This window comes from Lonchura striata, chromosome 1 (assembly GCF_046129695.1).
Source record: "Lonchura striata isolate bLonStr1 chromosome 1, bLonStr1.mat, whole genome shotgun sequence".
Classification (NCBI taxonomy): Eukaryota; Metazoa; Chordata; class Aves; order Passeriformes; family Estrildidae; genus Lonchura; species Lonchura striata.
The window spans coordinates 21,233,326-21,254,998 of NC_134603.1; the positions used below are offsets into that span (position 1 = coordinate 21,233,326).

General features: G+C 41.5%; 1 protein-coding gene across 2 annotated transcripts in view; it reads left to right on the top strand.

Moving 5' to 3' along the window:
• Positions 1-21,673, top strand: part of NCALD (neurocalcin delta) — a 57,952-nt gene that overhangs the window by 24,371 nt on the left and 11,908 nt on the right. For both annotated transcript variants that reach the window (XM_021529437.2, XM_021529438.3), the window contains exon 2: positions 16,260-16,656. In XM_021529437.2, coding sequence (XP_021385112.1) covers positions 16,279-16,656 — 378 coding nt within the window. In that variant the 5' untranslated portion in view covers positions 16,260-16,278. The remainder of the gene's footprint in view (positions 1-16,259; positions 16,657-21,673) is intronic.

The window sequence follows — 21,673 nt, forward strand, 5'->3', positions numbered from 1 at the left end:
AAATTGTCCCAAGAACTGTCAGGTGAGATCAGGCCTTGCCAAAGCCCCTACAGTCTTCAAAACCAGTGGATTCCAGATGTATTTGTTGCCAGATATGATACAGATCTTCTAATGCACCATCTGCCTCCTTTAAAATGAAGGTGAGACTGCTCCATAGAGGTTAGTGACAACCTCCTTCTCCACCAATATCCCTCTCTGCTCCAAATGTGCTAATTACCCTTTTGTGCCATGCTTATAGTGCATTAACAATGATAAACTTGCAGGCCACCTGTTTCTCTCCCATGTTTATCTCAGGGCTTACTGCTTTGTTTGACCTGCTAAGGCACTTGAGAGAGTCCATTTATTTTTACCTCATTAGGGGGTCAAATAAAAGATTTGTTACAACCCTCCTTCACAAACACAGCTTCTTAGCAGCAGTATTTAACCCGTCTCATCCAGTTGTGCAGTATTTAGCCTTTTCACATGCAGAAGCTGGTGAGGACACCCAAGCTCTGTGCTAGAGAGAACACCCAAGCTTGTGCTGGTGAGGACTGTGTCCTGGTACTCTGCCAAGGAGCAGCACATGCAGCTGCTCAGGAGCACTGATACAGGTTTTTGGTCAGAAGACAACCCCATTATTGGATTCCCAGATGCATAACTAAGCAGTGAGTGGAGAAGAGTACACAGAACTTGTTTAGAAAGACCTTTTTTTCCCCTGCCAAAGGAACAGGAGAAATCTAAGTGGTGAGATGTGCATTATTTCAGTACAGCTTTCCACTTTGTGCTTGAGGTAGCAGCAGCTGCTGTGCCAGGACTCCATCAGACCTTTCACTCCCAGCACATATCCTCAACCCCTGGCCCATACAGGTTTGTTACCACTTGCTGGCCACACAAAACACTTTGCTGTGGCTAGCCAGCATCATGGCTTGTCCTCCTGACAAGCAGGAGGAGAGAGACTTTTAAAGTATGAGACCTTTATTTTTATAAGGCATGACACTGAGAGTGCAAGAGGTTACTACTGTAGCAAGAATGGGTCATACGGGACATACAGAGCAAGAAAAGAAACTGGAACAAATGTCAGAGACAGAACTCCATTGGTGAGATTATGATTAAATAAGAGCATATGTCCCTGAAAGGATCTGAAATATTTGCCATCAGGTAACTGGTAAATCTTTCATTAGCCACAGGCAAAATATTCTCATCAGAGTCAGCATCTCTCAGGCCAGTAGTCCCTGCCAGGGGTCCTAGCGTGTCCATGTCCTCAACTCCTTTGGAGGGATCTACAGATATGTGGCATGAAGACTACTGCTAGGTATCTGTGAGATAGATCAGGACTTATTCAGGAACTGGGAATTGGGGGCTCAGCATGGGACAACCTTGCCCACACAGCAGTGGTGCACACTTGTTTCTGTGCACATATAAAACTCAGAGTAGAGAGAGCCCATCATTTAAGTGAAGAACATGTTGTCGAACTTTGGCCTCCACTGCTTTGACTACAGAAGAAAACAAGGGTCTAAAAATAAGGGAATGTTTGCCTCTTGGAAATTTTCTAAGCAATTAATCCAAGAATTATTGATGTTTCTAATTTTGTTAGAAGAGGGAGGACCATCAGTCACACTCGAAAATACCAGCTCTTTGCTGATAACTCATGAAGTGGAATGGCTTTTTAATGAAGCTGCCAGAAGAAAGGTTTGCTGCCAAAATCAAGGATATTTCTCTATCCCGCTCATACTGCTTCATCAAGGAAACTTCCAAGAAAATTTTGATTTTCTCCCAAAGTTGTTGTGTGGGATTTTTTTTTTTTTTTGAGTGCCTGAAAACCAACTCCAAAGCCAACTTTGCTGCCAACCTTTTAAAAGAAGTAATGACAATATATGCTAATAGGAGGTTTCACAAATGAGTATGAGATCACTGAAACCAGTTCCCATCTGATCACACATGAATGAAAAATGTGTGGGTTTGAACTGTGTTCATGATATGATGATAGCTCCATCTTTCATTCAGATTGAGATCAAATTACTATTACCAAGTGCTGGGTGGTAAACTGTTGGTAAGTCACTGTTTTATCATCCTGTGGAGACTAATTTGAAAACATCCTGGTTTTAATGTAACCAAGACATAGATTTTAAAGCACCTATGAATGAAATAGGTACTGTTGCTTAATGTGGCTCCCTTTCCTAGCAAAATCATTAAAAAGCAGTGAGCCTCATAGGGTACATCCTTCTTTTAATAAAGAAAAAAAAAAGTAGAAAATCTGAAGTTTTCTACATATATTTGCATAGTTATCCATTTTTAAAACTTTTCTTTTTTTGAGGGTTCCTTTGGTAATTCACAGGATCCCTGTGTTGCTTACTGACTTAAGTGACTTTCCAGTGAATTCATTAGATCAAGATCTGAGAGTTATTTGGTAAATCTTTCATTAGCCACAGGCAAAATATTCTCATTAGAGTCAGCATCTCTCATGCTTACATACATTTTCACTCCTCTCCATGTCTGAAAAGTAATGTTTCCCAGGAAAAGGAATCAGAACATCAAAATCTGAATTTGTAGTTGACATTGGTGATAATGCTGTTCAGATTTCGGAAACTGCTCTTAAAACCAGCAGTACTCTAGTACTCTAGTACTAGTACTCTACCATTATGGCAAAAGCAGCAAGGCAAATCATAGTAGATGGAATGGTAATAGTTTTCTATTAATTAGATACCAAATACATCTTCGCTACATTTTTTTTGGATGATTTAACCATAGAGAGACACAGAGATTAAGCCATAGATGGTCTTCTTCCAAGGTTTAGAAACCCTGCTGCTTCAGAGATTATATATTTCATTGTTAGGATATTGTTTTGATGGTGCATAGCATCAAAAATGCCATTATTTGCAAATGCTAGAAGTAGGAATGGACATGTATAGGAAATGCAGGAAAACTTAAGAAAAATTATGTAACAGACTTTTTCAAAGATAGTAGGAAAACTAAGAAAGTTTGTGTTTGTTTTAGGGAGCTAAAGAATAGTAGTGGACAGTAAAAGGTAGGGGAAAAAGACAAAGTATAAGAAAGAAAGGACAAAGTTTTATATACTAACACAATAAATAAAAATCCTAGAAAATTAAAAATGGGGAAAGGCACTAAAACTCACAAGAAATCTCAGAGAAGCTGACATCTTGAGAACAGCAAAGACGCAAAAGTACACTGGCCTAAAAATGTAACAGGATCAGCTTTTCTGTTTATTTACAGTCACTAGGAAGTGGTGAATAGTGACATTTTGTTTCATGTTGGATAGAATCTGGTTTTCCTAAAGTTAAACTTCGGAAAGAAGCTTTCTGGTACTGGCACTTCTTCTTTTATACAAGAGTGATACAAATTGTTTGTTTTTCACATGAGAAAAAACAGTTAGTTTGTTTGAAGACAGTCATCTGATGGACTTTGTTTACTTCCTCAAAGGATGTTAGTAGTGAAGGAGGAGATGCTGTTAACCCTTTCTTTTGTGAGGGAGTTCATCTTAGTTGAATTTACGGAATATTTTCAGTGATGACAGAAAAGATCTCATAATTCATATTTTTCTGCCTAGATTTTGTCTTGGGTTTTATACACGATTTATTTTTGCAATCTCTGCAATGCTATAAACTTGTAAAAAAATCTGTTGAATTCATGCAAACAATTTTTTACTTCAGTCTGTTTAATGACTGTATGATATATCGCATTTCAAAAGTTCCTTTGTAAACCAGTGCTGTATATGAGTGTCTACTACCTAACTTAATTTTGAGAACTGCTGTGATTTTGTTTACTGATAACAAGCAATAGTCAAGATTATACAAGCATTTGTTTACATATGTGTGAGAGACAGAGAAGCATGGCAAATTATTTTTGCACTTCATTTGTCAAATGTTTTTCTATGCCTCTTAAGGGAGTTTGCTTACCGACCTTTACCATGTTGTTGAAACTCCCAAATTCATTCCTGTTGAGTAATTTCTAAAATCAGGCAGCACACTGTGTTATGCATGAAATAGCAGTTGGGTAAGACACAGCTCTGTGTTTTTCATGGTGGGCTGTCAGCACTGGATGTCATTCTGAGTTTCAAAGTGAATACAAATCAAAATCTTCTTCCAGTAACTTTATAGATTATATCCTAGCTAAGTTTCCCAAGCTAAGTTTTTTTTCAGGTTTGTATACAAATGGTGCTCAGAGGGAACAGAATCTCCACATTAAATGCCTGTTGTGCACTGCCAGATTCATCCCTCCCAGGTCAGCTGTCCATGTAGAGTGCAGAGGAGGAGGTGCTGTGAGGTGGCTTGAGTAATCATCAGATTGTCAGGGAAAGGAAGAGATACTGTCATCACTAATGGTAACCACATCCTTGTCCATGGAAACTTCGGGGGGCACAGCAAAGCACTTGAACTGGGATCCATGGCTGAGCTTCATAAGCTGACTGTATTGCTGGACCAGCTCAGTGGCAATTATATGGTTTTCCTGTACCTTATTTGTAGCACAAAGGTTGTATGTGAAGACAGACAAGAGGTCTTAGGAAAAAACAGCAAAGATATTGTCTTAAAATTAAAATATTACTTTCTTTCATTTGCTAAAATCCTTCATTCAGCATACCGTCTCAAATAGAATTAATATTATGACTCATCTGGATGAAATTAACTTTTGAAATAAAATATATTTATTTAACTGTTAATTTTCAAAAATGGGCATTTATCACAGAGCAAATATTCTATTTAAATTATCAATTTAAAACCTTTGTAAAATTGAAGTAGCTTACTGCACTGCAATTTGAGAATTCCAAGTTTCTTTTAAATGTAGGAGCTGTAGGCTGTGCCATATGTCACTGGAAGGATGTTTTCTCATATATTCACAGGAAAATCTTGGATTTGCAAGATGAATTCCATGAACTTGGCAATAGAACATGAGGAATAAAAGACAACTAGAAGCTAGAAACTTGCCATATGTCATTGACTTCCATGAGCAATGCTGAGCAAGAGAATATCACCCTCTCTTGCAGGATTAAATACTGCCCCAAGTCATTAATATAAAGCAGATGGCTTTGTTGTTGATTAGAGCTGGTTAGAATCTGAAATTCCCATTCCAAAGGAAATTTTGACATTTGTATTTATTTTCACTGCATATTGGAACAAAACATAAAAAATTTCCCAGTGGGATGGATATTAAAACTGCTCTGGAAACACCAAGTTATTTCACTTCATTGGTACTGAATTGTTTTCTCAATAATATCAAACCAGTGTAATTCTAAAATTTATCAAATAGAAATGCCAAAACAAAATTAATAAACATATAAAGTAACTGAAGTAACTGAAACATTTTGCCATGTTAAAAGGAAAAATTTAAATTGAAATTATAAATTCCAACATTTTAAAATAATTTGTTTTCTTGAATGTGACAAAACATTTGGATTTCAGCTAAGATGCATTATCCTAATGGAAATGGGCTCTACTGAAAAAATGGTCACCCAGTGCTGTTTGTCCAGGGCCAGTAATGTACAGGATCATCTCGCAAGTTCAAGGATGTAAAAATTCTGAGAAATAAGACATGCACAAAGAGAAAATTAACACAATATATGCACTTTGGGAACATCTTTGAAGACTGTCTTAAAAATTCCTACAACTCCCACAAAATTCCTTTAGTCTTCTAGATCTCTCTTACATTAGCTCTCTTTTGTTCAGGCACACTTGAGAGTGTTAAATGTGGGACAGTAATCCCTGATATGGACCTTCATATTTATGAACTTGTAAACTGTGACATTATCTTAGTGTGCCTTGTTTCCATCTCCTTAGAAAAATTCTGGTCCTGACTGCCAGAACCTCCCACTCCCAATCTCCAGCTGCCTACTTTTCTGGAGAAAGTTCCAATAACTTTCTTCAATATGGAACAAAAACTCACAGTTACTGGCCAGGTAGGAGCCTTCACAATCATTCCTTTCCCTATCATAAGAACATCTTTAAAAATACCTACTTTGCCAGCTAATGGCTCCATTTTTTCCAGTATCACGATTTCTTTTTTTTTCTGTCAACACTGCATCTCTGCTGTGGGATAGGAGACCATCTGTTAACAACTTTTTTAAGGATAGTCTAACCACAAATGTCAGTCTTTTGGAGTCACATGTTATTTATTTACAAAGAAAAAAATCAATATCATGAATTCACATCAGCTTCTCATCTTACTTTGTGCAACAGTAGCTTTCTGCTTTAGTTTCCACTACCCTCCACCAAGGTATTGCATATAAGATTACATAAAAGGACCAAACAAGATGTAGGACAGATTAGAAACCTGATGAAGTAGCTTCTGGATGAGTTTGATGACTGGTGTGCTCAGGTGCACTGGGGAAGATTATGTTACTGCTGGTGAGTGCCCTGCACAAAGGAGAGAAGCCCCACAGAAGAAAGGAGAACAAGCTGGGCTTGACGTGGCTGGACACGTGAGTATCAGGATAAAGACAAACAGCAGTGACGCAGGTGTGTGGGAAGGGTGGCTTTTCTAAAGCACTCAGGCCCTTAGTAGGTACCAAAATCAGTGGTGCTACTTTCTGGCAGGTCTCAGTTTACTGGATACAGATGCTTTTTGAGAAATTACCTATTGCACAGGTGTCCAAAGGGAAGGTGTGTTTTGTTTGAGAAGCCCAAGTTTAATTGTGGGTACTGGGAACTTGGAAAAATGTGACCTTGAGTATTTTAGGAAATGTGGCTTAAAAAGGTATTGTTAACCAAAGAGACTTTAGGCTCACAAGTTGCTTAATAGGAGACACAGTAACTGCAGAAAATTTCCATAATTTGGATCTTGATATATGGTGTTCTGAAAGAATGTTAATAGATAAAGTCACCTCCAGATGGAACAGGTGAGAGATTTTGCCAACTCCCCTGCTGTCAGCATTAACATCCATGTTTATAAATACTGCAGATGTCCTGTGCTTAGTGAAACAGCTGAATGCAGTAAAATATGGAAAGGCAGCTTCCTGAGGGTGGATGTTCTAATGTGCTGTTAGCAAAGTCTCTCTTGCCTTTTGCCATACAAAATTAGGCAAAGGCAAACATAATTTACAAAAATACTATTTCCGTAGAGGTTTTAAGAAATCACATATATGTCTAATGTATATCTAATATATATCTAATGCCCAAAAAGAGTCATCTGAAGTCTGCCAAGACAAAGAGTTAGTTATTTTAAAGACCATAGATTGTTCTACCCTGGGTTAATGAACAAAATGTTATGTTTTTTTCTTATGTGGTAAAGTGCTGTTTCTCAACTTCACAAATAAATAAATGAATGATTATGAACCAAAAAAAGCATGTGAATATTGGCATGGTTTTTATTGTTCTGAGTTCTAAAAGAATTAGGAAGAAATGAAATTAAATACCAGGACCTTTTCTGAGTGTAAGAGGAGATAAACAAATCTGTATGAGTTCTTCCTCTTTTGTCTGGTTTCTTTTTTTTTTTTTTTTTTTTTTTTTTTTGTCTTTTTCTCATTTCTCATTAAGGAATAAAGATTACTTTGATTACTTTCAAGCCATTCTGGATGGGTGAAGCCTTTGCTGGCCCCTAGGGAATGACTGTCCAACACTTCCAACACTTACTGTATCATTTTTTGCCCTGCTCATACAATGGTGGCAGCACTTCCCAAGGGACTCCAGACAAAGCCCAGGACACTGAGAAAGGCTGAAGTGCTGGATACCCCACTGTGTGCACAGAGGAGCCCACATTTACACCCTCTGACACTTTGGAGGGTCACTGTAGGAACTGGGAACATGGATTGCTTTATATGTATCTCCAGCAGCCCCTTTTCTGTGTGTCTGCCCTGCCTGATGTTAACTGAGCAGACAACCTTCCTAAAGATGCCTGGGTGTGCTCAGTGTAAGCAGCAGAGACTTTTTATAAAGTGATAGAGCTTCATCTCCCCTCTGTGACAGCCAGGCTGTTGATGCAGCAGCAGCAAGTACCTGGCTGCCAAAAGGTTAATGACAGATCTGATTGCTAAAATCTAATGGGTAGAGTTAGCCCATTACAGACACTCCTCTTTGGTGGATAGAGATACACCAAATTTCAGTCAGGAGCAGCTTCAGAAACAAGCTCTGAGTCCTAAATGCAGGGCATTAAGTTGGAAAGAGTGACCAGCCATGAATGAGAGAGGAATCACTGCACAGGGTGACACGCTGTAGAAATGCACATAACATGCTCTTTTCCCCAGCTCCTGGTATTAGAAGTGCTCATGTGCCTAGTCATCCTTTTTGTACCACACACTCCATCTTTCAGGAAATGCTTTGGAAACAGAGACCTTCTGTGGAAGCCCCAGCGATGCTGAAGGTGATGGGAAGGCAAGGGGTGTGCACATCAGCCCTTTGGCTGCTTGAGACTGAAACACTGTGTATTGGTCTCTAAACAGCCCCAGCCAAGACTGTGGGCATTGCTGAGAGTAGCATGACAAGCACTAGGCCATTGTCTAGTTAACCCAGTGGTGCTGAAGATCCCAGCATTTATTGATGGGACACTGCCTTTCTGCTGCATCCCCCTCCTACACCCTCACACCAGCTCTCATTGCTAAAATGCACTAAGGAATTACGATAAAGAGAAATAGGAGATGAAGTCCAGCAGCTGTAGCATTTCTCTGCCAGAGCAAATCAGAAGGGAGAAGAGCCTGGGCTTTTGATGTTACCCTTGAGCACCTCCAAGTCTGAAACGTGAACTCTTTGCAGCTGCTCCTGCTTGGACTGCTCGCCTCAACCAAAACACAGAACTATAAAGGATTTGCTTTCATTTCTTGTTTTGAGTTTCTCCTGGGGTAGCAGGAAAGCACAAATTCTGTCAGGAAAGAATAAATACTGTCAAAGGAGAAGTTAGGGGCACCTTTGGTAGGGGAAGGACTCCCAGTAAGGGGCTAGAGAAGCAGGAAAGTGACACTAAACAAAACAGGAACTTAGAGCAGTGAAAATGTCAGGATCCTGGGATCAAACTAAGATCCTAATATAAAGAGATGAGTGAATATGGTGATGAACATATTTGGAAGTACCAGTGGGCAACTGGATGGCACATGACACCTCTTCCTTCTATTGATAAATAAAGCATAAATACCCAATGATGATCCCATCCACACCTCTTCCTTGTTTTTTTTCCTCTTAATTTCTTCATTCATCTTCATTCCTCTTCTTTGATGTCAGCTATAGTTTTAGCCAGATGTATTTGGGTACTTGTTTTACTCCACTGCAAATCTGTTTACTGCCGTTCCTTCTGAATATTGTAAGAGAATGTCAGAATTTTTTTTAGTCTTGCTCATTCATTTCATTCAGTTTTTGCTCTTTGCCAATAGAAAAAGATAAATGGAGGGTGGCAAGGCTCAACATTTTTTTCTGCATGTATTATTTTTTTGTTAAGTCCTTGTGTGGTTTTTAATAAATTTGGTTTTCTTTCAAAAATATGTTCCGAGATGCTGTTAAAAAAAATTAAACAAAAGCCTTTCTTGGCAAGCATCTTCACACTGGTTACTCAAATGATAGTGTGAAAACAAACTAGAAATGGCCAGAAGGAAGCAAAGTGGCTGCTTCCAAGAGCCTGAAGGGTTGTTTTCTGTGGGATGGAAATAAAAAAAAAAATCTCTTGACCAAGTAGTGCTTGCATGTGATGGCAGGAGACTAAAACCAGAGAAGTCATTCTTCCCAGCACAGCTGCTGCTGCTGTTTCATGGTGCAGTGTCCCACCAGCGGGATCCTGCACGGACACTGGAATTTCCAGTGGGACAGTGGAGAGCCGTGCTGGAGGTGACTCTGAGGCTGTGAATCAGGAGCTCAGGGACTGATCACAGAGTCTCCTGGGCTGGAGCACACCAGACATCAACAAACATGTCCCTGCCTTGCTCAAGTCTCACTGGAGAGCTCCAAGATCACAAGACAGTGTTTTGCCCACATTTACTCTTGGGTTTGCATTCATGAGGAGGATTGCCAGGGAAGCAGTGTACACAATGGGGAGGGACTGTATCACTGAGGTAGCTGTTGCTCTGAACTGCCTCATTACGTAGCTCGTGCAGCAGTTAGCAGCCCAAAGGAATAACTGACCTTATGAAAGAGACTTGGCTTTTATATCAGATTGTGTTCACCAAGCCTTGACTTTTGGAACTGCACATAACTTCCCCCTTTCTGTAAGGACATGGACATAGATGAACCAGGGCTGCATTTGGGAGCATGTGTGCACTGTATGTGTACAAGTAACAGCAGAGTTTGCAGAGACTGACACATTGTGGTGAACTGGTCCTTGGTGTCTGAAGCATTACGGAGCAATGAGAGCAGCTGGCAGAAGGGAAGGAGGAGAGTAGTTCTAATGCAGTGAAGTTTGATAACAGGGCAAAATTTTGGCTGGGAAGCCCTGGGGACATATTCCCAGACAAAATCTCACACTCTTGAGATGCACCTCAGTCTCCTCTCGATATCCCTCCACTTACTGCAGGGTAAGGGGATGCCATACTGCAAGGTTTGGTCAACCAGGACGGGGCAGCACCCCTCCTCTGAGCTTGTGACAGAGCTGAGTTGCACAGTGGCAGCAGAGGAAGAACTGGTAGGGGTGCCAGAAAGTGATGGCAGAGGAATTTGGCTTGCCAGAGCCCTATCTGCTGTGCTGTGAAAGCTGGTATGCATTGACAGAAGACTGCTGATGGGTAGGACATAAAAGAAGGTGAGCTCCATGCCATTTCCAGATGTGCAGACAGCTTAAAAGATAGGTGGTCTATATGAGTCCACTTGTCACACATCCTAGTTTTCAGTAATGATCTGACAGGAGGAAAAGCCACAGCAGTGATGGTGAGTGGAGAATCACGCTGGTACCTCAGAGTGGCATTGCCACAGGGGATTGACTCATGGAGCACTGCTTTCTCACCATTGTCAGGTAGCAGAGCTGGCTCAGAGCGATGCTGTTCTCCTGCTCATACTTTAGTTCATTCCAGCAGTCATCAGGATCTTGTGCAGCTGCTTGGCAGAGATTGAAATCCCATGATTGCTAGTCTTGGGAAAATTCTCAAATTATGTGTTAGAAATGTATTAAAGACAGCATTGCACCCATAAGTGGATTATTTCTTGGGAACAGGTCAAACTGTGTGTTAGAAACCAAGAAACAGAAGTTTCTGAAGACAAAAATCACTTTCATTGCTTCTTTCTGAAAGGTTTTCTGCTTTCATTTTTACAGAATAGGTGTCTGTAGCCAAGCCTATGGTGTGATTCACCTTGCTGTTCCCACTGGAAACAGCTCAGGCAGGACCTGTTTTCAAATTGGTTCCTTAGACCTCTGAGGTGCTTTATGCCCTGTTAGCTATGAAGTACCCAATCACCTAAAAACTCCATTTTTAGAATAAGACTTCCCTGCACAAATGTCCTCTTCTCATAATACTTTTTCCCAGCAGGGGACTTCTCCTCAGATTTAAGCCTAAATAGAAATTAAGAAGTCTTGCTGTCTTTGGCAGACTGAGCTCAATACAACAACAACAACAACAACAACAACAACAACAAATTAAAAAAAACCAAACCCTTGTGATAGCAAACCTTCAACAGAAAGACAGAAAACATTTGCTTTTTTTAAAGAAATATGTTTAGATGTTTTACATGTTTGCATTGCAAATCTGTTTGCATTGCACTGCACTCGTTTCAGTGGGTTGGCTGCATGCTTCTGGTTGCTGCACCTTTCCAGCTCCTGCAAGGTTGTTGCTTAAGCAGGGGCAGTGTTTGCCTCACTCTGAGGTTTCTGATGGAGGAAACAACTGCGTGTGAGCAGCAGCAAGCTGCTGGCAAAGAGACACGTGGTAGCAGAGGTGCTCACTGCCCTTCTGCCCAGTCAGAGCTCCCTGTGTGGTGAGAAGGCTGAAACTGCACACGGCTGATCTGCTGCCCTGCAGGGAAAGCCATCACAGCAGTGGCACTCTTGGCTTGTGCTGAATCCTCACAGGCCAGCTGTCTGTCAAACAACTCTGTCGCCTGCATCTTAAAAACTCTGCACATGGACCTGAATAGAGGAACTTCAAGTATTTCCTTTCAGGAGCATCACCTATGACGTTTCCTCCCATAATCAGTGAGCAGGGATTCCTTCTGTAGCAGTGGCACTTTACTTCCTGATATTCTATAGTTGTTGGCTGAAATGGTATCAACCATTCAAGCCATAAACACATCACATTCTTTTACCAAAAAATACTGCCTTAAGAATTAAGACCTTTGTATTTTGATATGTTGTTCTATGTAGCAAGTCATTCATACATATTGTATCTAACACCATTGTGTCAGAGGAAGAAATTGCAGAATTAATTTGTCTTTCTCTTTGTACTCCTACATCATCCATTTCTCAGTATTGTCATATTTTACTATGCTATTGTGATTGGTGTTCACTATTTACTTGCTGTATTTAGAATTTCTATGTAGAAGATTGCTGCCTCTCCAGGACGGTTTGAGTGAATGAAGACGAGAGATCTCTGAAGGTTGCTCTTGGGGAATGAGGTTTATTGGGGATGCAGAAAGGTCCTGCCTCGAGCTGCTGAATGCAGCACGTGGCGAGGCTTAAAGAGGTGGAGGAAGGGAGAGACAAGAGGATGTTTTAGGAGAGGGGAAGTTCTAAGAGGAGGGGAAGTTCCAAGAGGCCGTGTGGCCCCTCGGAGACCCCTTATCAGGGGGTTTCAAGGTGGGCTGGAACAAGGCTTGGGCCAATGGGGTTACAGGCACTTGATGTTTTAGGGGAGGGACAGAGGTGCGAGGTGAGCCGTACATTTTGGGGGGTGAGATGGAACAGTCCACTCGACCCCTGGACCCATCCGTAGGCAAGGGCATTGTCCGGCTAGCTGGAAGAACTGTTCTCATCCTGGCTGTATTATTTATGAATAATTATATTTATCTATCTTCTGCAACACTTCTAATCATTTATTAGAAATTTGAAAGATCTACAGGAATGATAAAGCGTGAAAAAGTGTGAAAATCAGTTTCAATTTCATTTTGTTCTGTGCATTTATTGCTGTTATTGTTAGCTGACATCCTCTCAGTTTACTGCACTCTTCCTACAAGCTAATCTATCTTGAAGAGTCAGACAGCAGTCTGTGAAGTGATTGTAAGGATCTTCAAGTGCCTTCAATGATCTTCTGTACTTGGACTGCAAAAGCATTTTGGTTTTGATAGATAGAATAGGCACAATAAATCCCATTGTTGCAGTTCCTAGAACACTACCTATTAAAAAGGAACAATCTGGAGGGCAAAGAACATGATAAAAATTCATCACAAGTGGACTCGGGAATAGTGCTACTAGTTTTGACTGCGTCACCTGGCATCACAACACCTGTGGATTTCAACCTCACACTGTAAGTTATATATGGTTAGCTCACCCTTTCTCCCTGGAGAACACAGGATTTTCTGGTTATGATGCTCTGAAAGGCAGTGCATTCTACTCTTCTGTGGTTTTTATTATTTGGTGAAAATGTGTTGCACCTACAACACTCTGCAGTTATAGAGGCATTCACTTTTAGAGAGAAATACAGTCTTATTGGCCACCTCTTGAAGGACTGCCTGCATCTTACCTCACTATTTTCCAGAAGATTCTGGACTAGAAATGTGCAAGCTGAGTTTTCCATTTTCAAATGTTTGAGTTATTAAAAAGGAGGGGATTATATGGCTAATTCTAGCTCATTGCTACCCCAGCTGGCGTGCACCTTAGTCAGCAATCGTCCCTCCCTGCTCTCTGGCCTGGAATTGTGCTGCCCCTGGTGCTGCCGAGGAGCTGCCAGCCGGGGGCATGGGCAGCTGCTGCCTACGCTGGGATTTTACTGGGGGTTTGTGTTAAACTGGGGCTGCTACAAACTGACCCTGCCCACCTCCCCTGTCCAGTCGCTCTTCCATCCCACTGGCAGACCCTGATCATGTTGTTTGGCCTGACATAAAGCCCTCTGGCTGCCCTAATGTAACCCATTCCCTCAGCTAATTCCCAGGTTGTTTATTATGGGGCCATCCAACACCCGTGGAAGTAACACAACATTCAGCTGCCTTGGCAGCTGTTGGACCGGGCCTGTGAAACAAGGACTTTTTTGCTATTTTCAGGGCATTAAGAGCTTGGATTGCTTAAAAACTGTACAGCATGTTTTGATCAGGATTAGAAGACCAAAAGACAGTAGAAAAAAATTACCTTTGAAGTGGCATCTTCCACTTTTCAAGTATTTCGAAGATGCTTTAGAGGAAAAGATGTTGTTTGGTCAACATAGTCAACCAAGCCCCTGAAATTGTCAGAAGTTGGATAGGCTCTCATGCGGCAGGTTTCTTCACCCTTCCCATCCTCCTGTCTGTGAACAGGGAAGCCTGTTCTCCATGAACTGTACACAGAGAACAGCAATGGATTTAGACAGGACATACAGTTACCAAACTGTGATGCTGCTTGGTTTTTGCCTTTTTTCTTTTATATGTTCCCTGTATTCTTCACACATATATTTGTAACTCTGTGGCCTATAGTATTAACGACAGGTTTTCCCAGTACTTTTCCATAGCCTTTCCCTGGGCAAATTCCAGAACCCCAAGGCCCCAGGGTACAAGACCCCAGTGCTGTCTTGGCTATTCCTGGGAACAAAGGCTGAGAGTACCAAGGAGAAAACTCCAAAGAAAGGGCTTGACCTGAAGGAAAATTGCATCACCACTTGTCCTCCTAATTGGTGCTTTTTATCAATTATGCTAATTTCCTGAAACCCGTAAAATGTATTCACCCCTAGAGGGGTAGGCTTGTGTGGACATCTTTCCATAACTGCTTCTGAAGGCCTTCAAATAAATATCCGCTCTTATATTACCTCCTTACTAAAATTATCTTGAGTTTCATTTCCAGGTTGGGAAAAAGGCAACAGCTATATGCTACCAGACAGCCATCAGTGAATCCTGGAAACACAGATAGATCTAGGATGGATCCTGTGTTTTACACTTGAGAAATACAACTTTTTGGTCATTCTGGTCCAAGAACATAGGAAATTAAGGAATCAATCCTCTACTTGTCTTGGGGAGTTCAAAGTCCTTGGGGAGAAAGGGAGCTTCTCACAAGAAAAAAAAAAAAGTATTATCAGCCTGGGGGAACCTCATTTTCTTCTTCCCAATGCCAAACAGAGGAGACAGTAGATTAGCTTCAAATGGTGGTACATTTCTCCGTAGCTGCTTCTGCGATGCATTGATACTGTATTATTCTTCATTTTTCATTTTTAACCTTTCTTGGTTAAGAAAGGACATTTTATTGAATGCTCATTAGCCATTCCAGTCATCATTATTAGATCCATCTCTGGGCCACAGACTCCATTCTGACAACAGTGTGAGTCACATTTAAATTATTTTGCAATCCTACTTTACTTATCCATACATCATATCTTAGTTGTGACTGTCATTTGTGTGACCAATTCTCAGGCAGGTTTCTGTCAATAGAGAAGGGCTTCCCACAAATCAGCATAATGTTAAGCTTACAGTAAAACTGATGTTGCCTTTCAGAGCCAACACACTCGGGCTCCAAAACTTAAAACCCAGCGGCATCCATCATTAGTAAATGTGCTGCACAATGTGATATGTACCAACTTGCCTCAAATGAAATATAATTAAGGTGATTTAATAGAGACTGTATCCAATAATACTTCTTAGTGGTTAATTTAAGGGAAATGAATTTCCAATTTTATTGCCTGAGTATACAACACATTAATAGTTTGAGTGGAGGAATCCGCTGTTGATAAAATCTCTTCAGATTTTAACTTAATTTTGAAGTAAAATGGGAATTGATATATGCCAAACAAAAGAGGCAGTTTCTGTGTTGCTTTCTGGTTATAAAGATAGGTGTGGAAGGGCTTTGGAGCATACACTGCAGTTGCACTTTGATCCCATTTTGGAAGAAGACCAAGGGAACACAGGCCTTTGTACCAGTCTGGCTTCCACCAGAGATACAAAAATTGTGTCTCGTGAGGCCAGGTCCTCAGCACAGCTGGGTGACTGGGATGGAGGGTGTGCTCAGCACACAGCTACTGTTAGCTGTACCTTGCAACATCCATGGCTTACCTCGTGATTTCAAGCATGGCAATGAATTCAGTGTAATTACTGTTCTCCAAGTTGTCAAAAGACAATGTAATCAACATGTGGATTACATTTATTAATTTTTTCAGAGTATACATGTAGTTCTGGACATTGTCCAAGGTTTCAGTTGATACCCAAGAGTGAACTATCATCAGAAAACTCAGAATACAGCATACTGTTCTTCTACAGCCTCCAAGATAATCAGTATCAATAATGAATAATAATTAATATGTGTTTGTTTTTGCTCTACAGGTAATACTTTAACTCCAATATGGGAAAGCAAAACAGCAAACTGCGCCCTGAAGTCATGCAAGATTTGCTAGAAAGTACAGACTTTACAGAACATGAAATCCAGGAGTGGTACAAAGGCTTCTTGAGAGACTGTCCAAGTGGACATTTATCTATGGAGGAGTTTAAAAAAATATATGGAAACTTTTTTCCTTACGGGGACGCTTCTAAGTTTGCAGAGCATGTATTCCGCACTTTCGACGCCAATGGAGACGGAACAATAGATTTCAGAGAATTCATCATAGCCTTGAGTGTAACGTCAAGAGGAAAACTGGAGCAAAAGCTGAAGTGGGCATTCAGTATGTACGACCTCGATGGGAATGGCTACATCAGTAAGTCAGAGATGCTGGAAATCGTGCAGGTAGGTGCTGCTCAGAGGCACCCCTGGGCTCACTCCTTGAGAGCAAATTATGAAGCAATGTAACAGTGAATGAAAAACTGGCAGCACTGGTTTACAATGTGCTAAAACTGCTTGGATATAAAATGCTATTTCATTTGGCAAAGATTGTGTCACAATTCAAACTACAGCTTAATATCCACTGCAAGTTCTTCCTGAGCAACAGGCTGCATGGCTATTTCTTCCCTGGGAGCTCTGTTGGGCTCAAACACAGCAATTAACCTGCTGATAAATGTGATTCTCTAACCCTGTCAATTAATTATGATTAATTGCAGTTGAACCAAGCAGGTATACTAGAACAACCAGGCAGTGTGCTTTTAAGGAAGGCAGGCTCCCTCCACAATAAGAAGCAAATCTTTGAAATCATGTTATTATGAAGAACCAGCTCAGCTCACATATTATGAAGGTATTTTGTCTGCCTAATTCCAGTGAGGAGTGCATTATTAGAATCATACTAGCTGTCTTCATACTAAGTTGGCAGTATAGATAAACCTTATCTGAGTAGATAATTATCCCATACATAGCTTCTTTGGTTGTGTTTGCATGTGATGTTAGTAAGAGTCCCATGTTGCTGGCTTTCTCCAACATGTTTTTGCCCTTGAGGCACATCACTCTACTGAAAGATTTAAAACATTTTTTTTATTTGGCAGTGTATTTACACAGCTTGAATCTGTATAATGCAGCACCGTTAAAAAAAAAAAAAAAAAAGAAGAAAAAAAGAAAAGCCTGTTATCAAGATCCTTTCCTTTCCCTGGAAATTTTGAAGTGCTAACAATGTGCTGTATTATTCAGACTTGTATTTGCACTGAAAAGCAGGGAAAAGTAACCCACACAAATTACAGGCTGTGATAGCCAGGTGCATGTAGCGAGTCAGACTAATGGATGGTGCTCCTGTCTTTCTACCAGGGCCCTTCTCACATCCTCCAAGCAATACCAATACCAGCACTTGCACTGCTTCAGCAAGACCAGATCCAGAACTCAGCTGCAGATCTAGAGTTTGTTGTCTTTCACTTGGTCTGTTTTGTGCTCCTGTGTCTGAGTTGAGGAGCAGGACCTCCCTGTCTGCGCCATGACAAACCCCATGGAATATTTGCATTAGAAGATCCTCTGGTCCTTACAAATCTTCCTCTCCCCCAGGCAGGGTAAACAGACTGTCAATTACTGTTTTTCTGTCTGTATTTCTCCTCATGAAAAAACAGAAAGAATCCCAAGAGAACTAGCATAGACCATAGGAAACACAGGAACCAAAGCTGGGTGATTGCCATTCCTTCAGAGGAGGAGACAGCCCAGCAGCTGCAGGATCCCTCACTGCTGTCGAGGAGCCCAGGAAGGCACCAAGCCCACAGGCAGCACAAACCCTCCAGGCAAGGAGAGCTAGAAACAGGCAGAATTTGGCCAAAAATTTGTTCATGTCAAATGAAATTAAAATATCAGTGGCTGGATTTTCTATAGTAAGCCAAACAAGGACCAGCAAAGCTGGAAGCTTTTTCCAGGTTTGCTTGCCAGCAAGTCTAGAGGCTGAAATGCTCTGCCTCCTCTTCATATTTATGTCAGTACCAAATCATAGCATTGTCTTTTACAGCCATGATGGCATCATCAAACAAAATTGCAGCTGAGGGGTCAGTGTAGGGTGGCATTCTGTCAACACGTGCATCCAACACTGAGCAGCACTTTGGCTGGGCACAGCCCTCAGCCTGGCACTCCAGCCATCCCTCTGCACTTCTGGGAGGTTTGGCTCTCTCTCTCCTTTCAGACTGAGTGTGAAACTCAACTGAGTGATGCTCATAATCTCACCTCATTTTGAGGGACCCAATTTTGAGGGACCACACAAGAAACAATTATGGAAGTGAACAGCCTGAAAACCAGTTATTTCTGTACTGTGGACTATCAGCAATTTTTAAACCATGAAAGCTGCCCTTTCTGTGATGGAGCTTCCCATAAGGCAATGTCCTTGTAGATCTCACCCTGTTCTCTTCTTTCAGGTTTTTTTTAATGCATTGGTCTCCTTGTATTGCACTGGTCACCAGGAGCTCCTCCCAGTGGGATGGGATTTGTTGTGTAGTCTCTGGAAACATGTTCAGCTGATATCTGAAACTGAAGTAGATGAGCATATTTTCATGCTTTGATGAGAAGTTCCTTTGATGTAAAGTGATTAGATACAAAAAGCCAGCAAACAACTATCACTTTCATTTATGAAAGATTATTATTTTATTATATGGAATGACAAGATTCTGTATCAAATGTCTTCCTGGGGGCCCTCAGCCATCACAATTTTTCTGAGAATGAAAATCAGAACTCTGACATATCTTTATGTCTCAAAGGAACCTAATGCCAGTCCCTTATCTAGCAAATTGATAGAGTAGGATTATGTTTTCATTGGGATTTTTGCCTGAGACAATACATCAGAGTGAACACTAAAATAAACACCTTTAGTCTAAAAGTCTTAGTTTAACAGAAAAATACTGTCCCTGTGGGATTACTGTATTTTAAATGGCATAAGGGCAACACATATGTTTCTTCTTTTTTAGTCTGCTTTTTTTTGTGCTTTGAAATCCCTCATTCTGCAGTGATTTTCACTGTTATGCTGGTACTTCTTTGCATTTTCTTTCCATTGCTCTTGCCTAATCTAACAGCACTGCAGGCAATGCAGGCATTGCACTTTTGCCCAGCATTGCATTAAGAGATTGAAGTAACAGTTGTACGGCAGCACTGGAACAGCAGAGCTGCTGGTTAAGATGTCCCATGGGAGCCCTTGTGCCTGGCCAGCTGCCAAGGAGGTGAAGGTGATGGTCCATCCATAACTGTCTCAGGCCTGTTTTCCTTGCTAGATGGCAAAGCACGTGCCTTCCTTTGAGCTCTGTGCACTGTCATGCCCTTAACCACACAGGCACAGCCCAGTGCACTCACCATGCCTGTCCATGAGCATCCCTAGGGCAGTCACCAAAAAACCCTGCTTAGAGATCCACATGGAGCCACCTGCACAGTTTGGAAGCTGAAGGTCTTTAGTGGTGCCTGACAATTGTAGAACATCAAAAAAGAAAGTCCCTGGGATACTGCTACATTCACCAGGCATAGCACATCTGCAGGCTACTGTGGGAAGAGGCTTCACAGCCTGCCCTCTTGACAGACCTTGTCACAGCTCCTCTCAGATTCATGTCTCAGGCTTTTCATGTCCCCCATATGTTTACCTATAATCTAAATAGCCCAGTCCACTCAAAAATAGCTGCAAACCAGTTAGGAGTTTTGTTCCTCTTGCTGAAGCAGGACATATTTGGCTAGTCTCTTAAAATAAGAGTTCAAATGAGAGATGGAAACCTTGTTCTAAGGATACATTTTTTCACTATATGGACTCAAAAGACATTTTAAGAATACTGGGCAGAGACAAGAATAATACTTTCAGTTTAATAAAAACAGAGCACGCACGTTTCACTTGCTGGGATAGCTTCTTTTCAAGCTAGGAAGAAACAGAAGCTGGCATGGGAAGAAGCAAAAGCTGATAGGGCTCTGTAAAGACAGTGTCAAAAATCTCCATGAGACTGAGAAGAAAACAATTTTTTTTCAGGCCAGTCATTCACTTCATGGGACTTCTAGCCATTAGAGCTTATTTCAACATAGTAAAAAGGACCAACTGAAAATTTGTGCTGTCATTGCTGCTGCCATTGCAATGCCAGAAGCCATCACCATAATGAGCTTTTGGACAGTTTGCCAAGCATACCTGGAAGATGCAGCCATCACCAAAGCCTCTGGCCTGAGTGCAGCAGTGGCAGCCAGCAACTGGGAGCAAAACCTGTGTGAATGGGCAAAGGGATGAGATTTGCCCTAAAATCACCCATTGCTGCTCAACCAGATGGAGCTGGAAAATCAAAGGAGAGAGTTCAGCAGGGCAGCAGATGAGGCTGGAGCCTGTGCTTGCTCCAGTGACATACACAGGGCTCTGGAGGGTACAGCTTCCTGGTGGCACTCAGGGGTGCCAAGGTGCTGTAAGGAGCACTCCTGACAGAAATTCACTTATTTAAGCTGCCCTGACTCGAGAGACTGCTGACAGGTATCAACTTCCAGTGCAGAATGCCACTGAATATCACCTGGGATTTCAGCCCAGGTTCTGGGAGGCTGAGCAGTTGCACTCCATGTGGAGTGGGACCCCTGCAGCCTCTCAGTCACGGGTCCTAGCCCAGGGTTAGAACAGCCCAGCTCTATGTAATTATTGCATGAAACCAAATTCCTTTCAGAGCTTGCTCTTTCAAACATACAATAAAGAGTTTTGTGTAGCTGCACTGAATTAATAAGGGGTATGTCTCAAGATTCTTAATCAGCTTTAGCTGGCTTTTACTTTGGGAAAACTTCCCAATGAACTTCTGAGTAAGGACATAAGAATTTGTCCAGAGTAACCATTTTCAGCATGAAAAGAACGCTCACTATGTTATTCCCATCTGGCTTTCCTAGAATATCTCATCTGTTATTCCCTTCACACGCCTCTGTGAAAAGGACCCTGTAGGATGAAGTCATCCTGAAGTGCTTTTTTTGTCCTAAAAATCTGCATATTCTTACTATGGTTACTTTGATCAGGGTAAACATGCCCTCACTCCCAGTCTGGGGCATTCCTCCCACACTTTCAATGCAGATTCTCTGCTTTGGCATCCTTTCACCCAGAGAGAGGGAGTGACCCCTCCACCTCTCTTCCTACCCCAGACAAAAGCCAGACAGCTTCAAATGCTTAAACACTGGCAGATTTATCAGCCTCATCTCTGCTCTGACCCTGGCAAGCCTTGCATGCTGATGAGGATGAGCAAGGTCTAAATTCTTACTGTCCACCCTCTCCATTTTTTTTCTTTCCCTATTGCCTCCTTCCCCCAGTTCCCTCATCCCTGTGTTTACGTGCTTGTATGTTCATCCTTTCTTCTGTGCTCCTGGTATTGGGGTGTCATGGTTGTGTGAACAGCATCCCTGCCTCTACTGAGGCTCTGCCCAGTACTGTGGAACA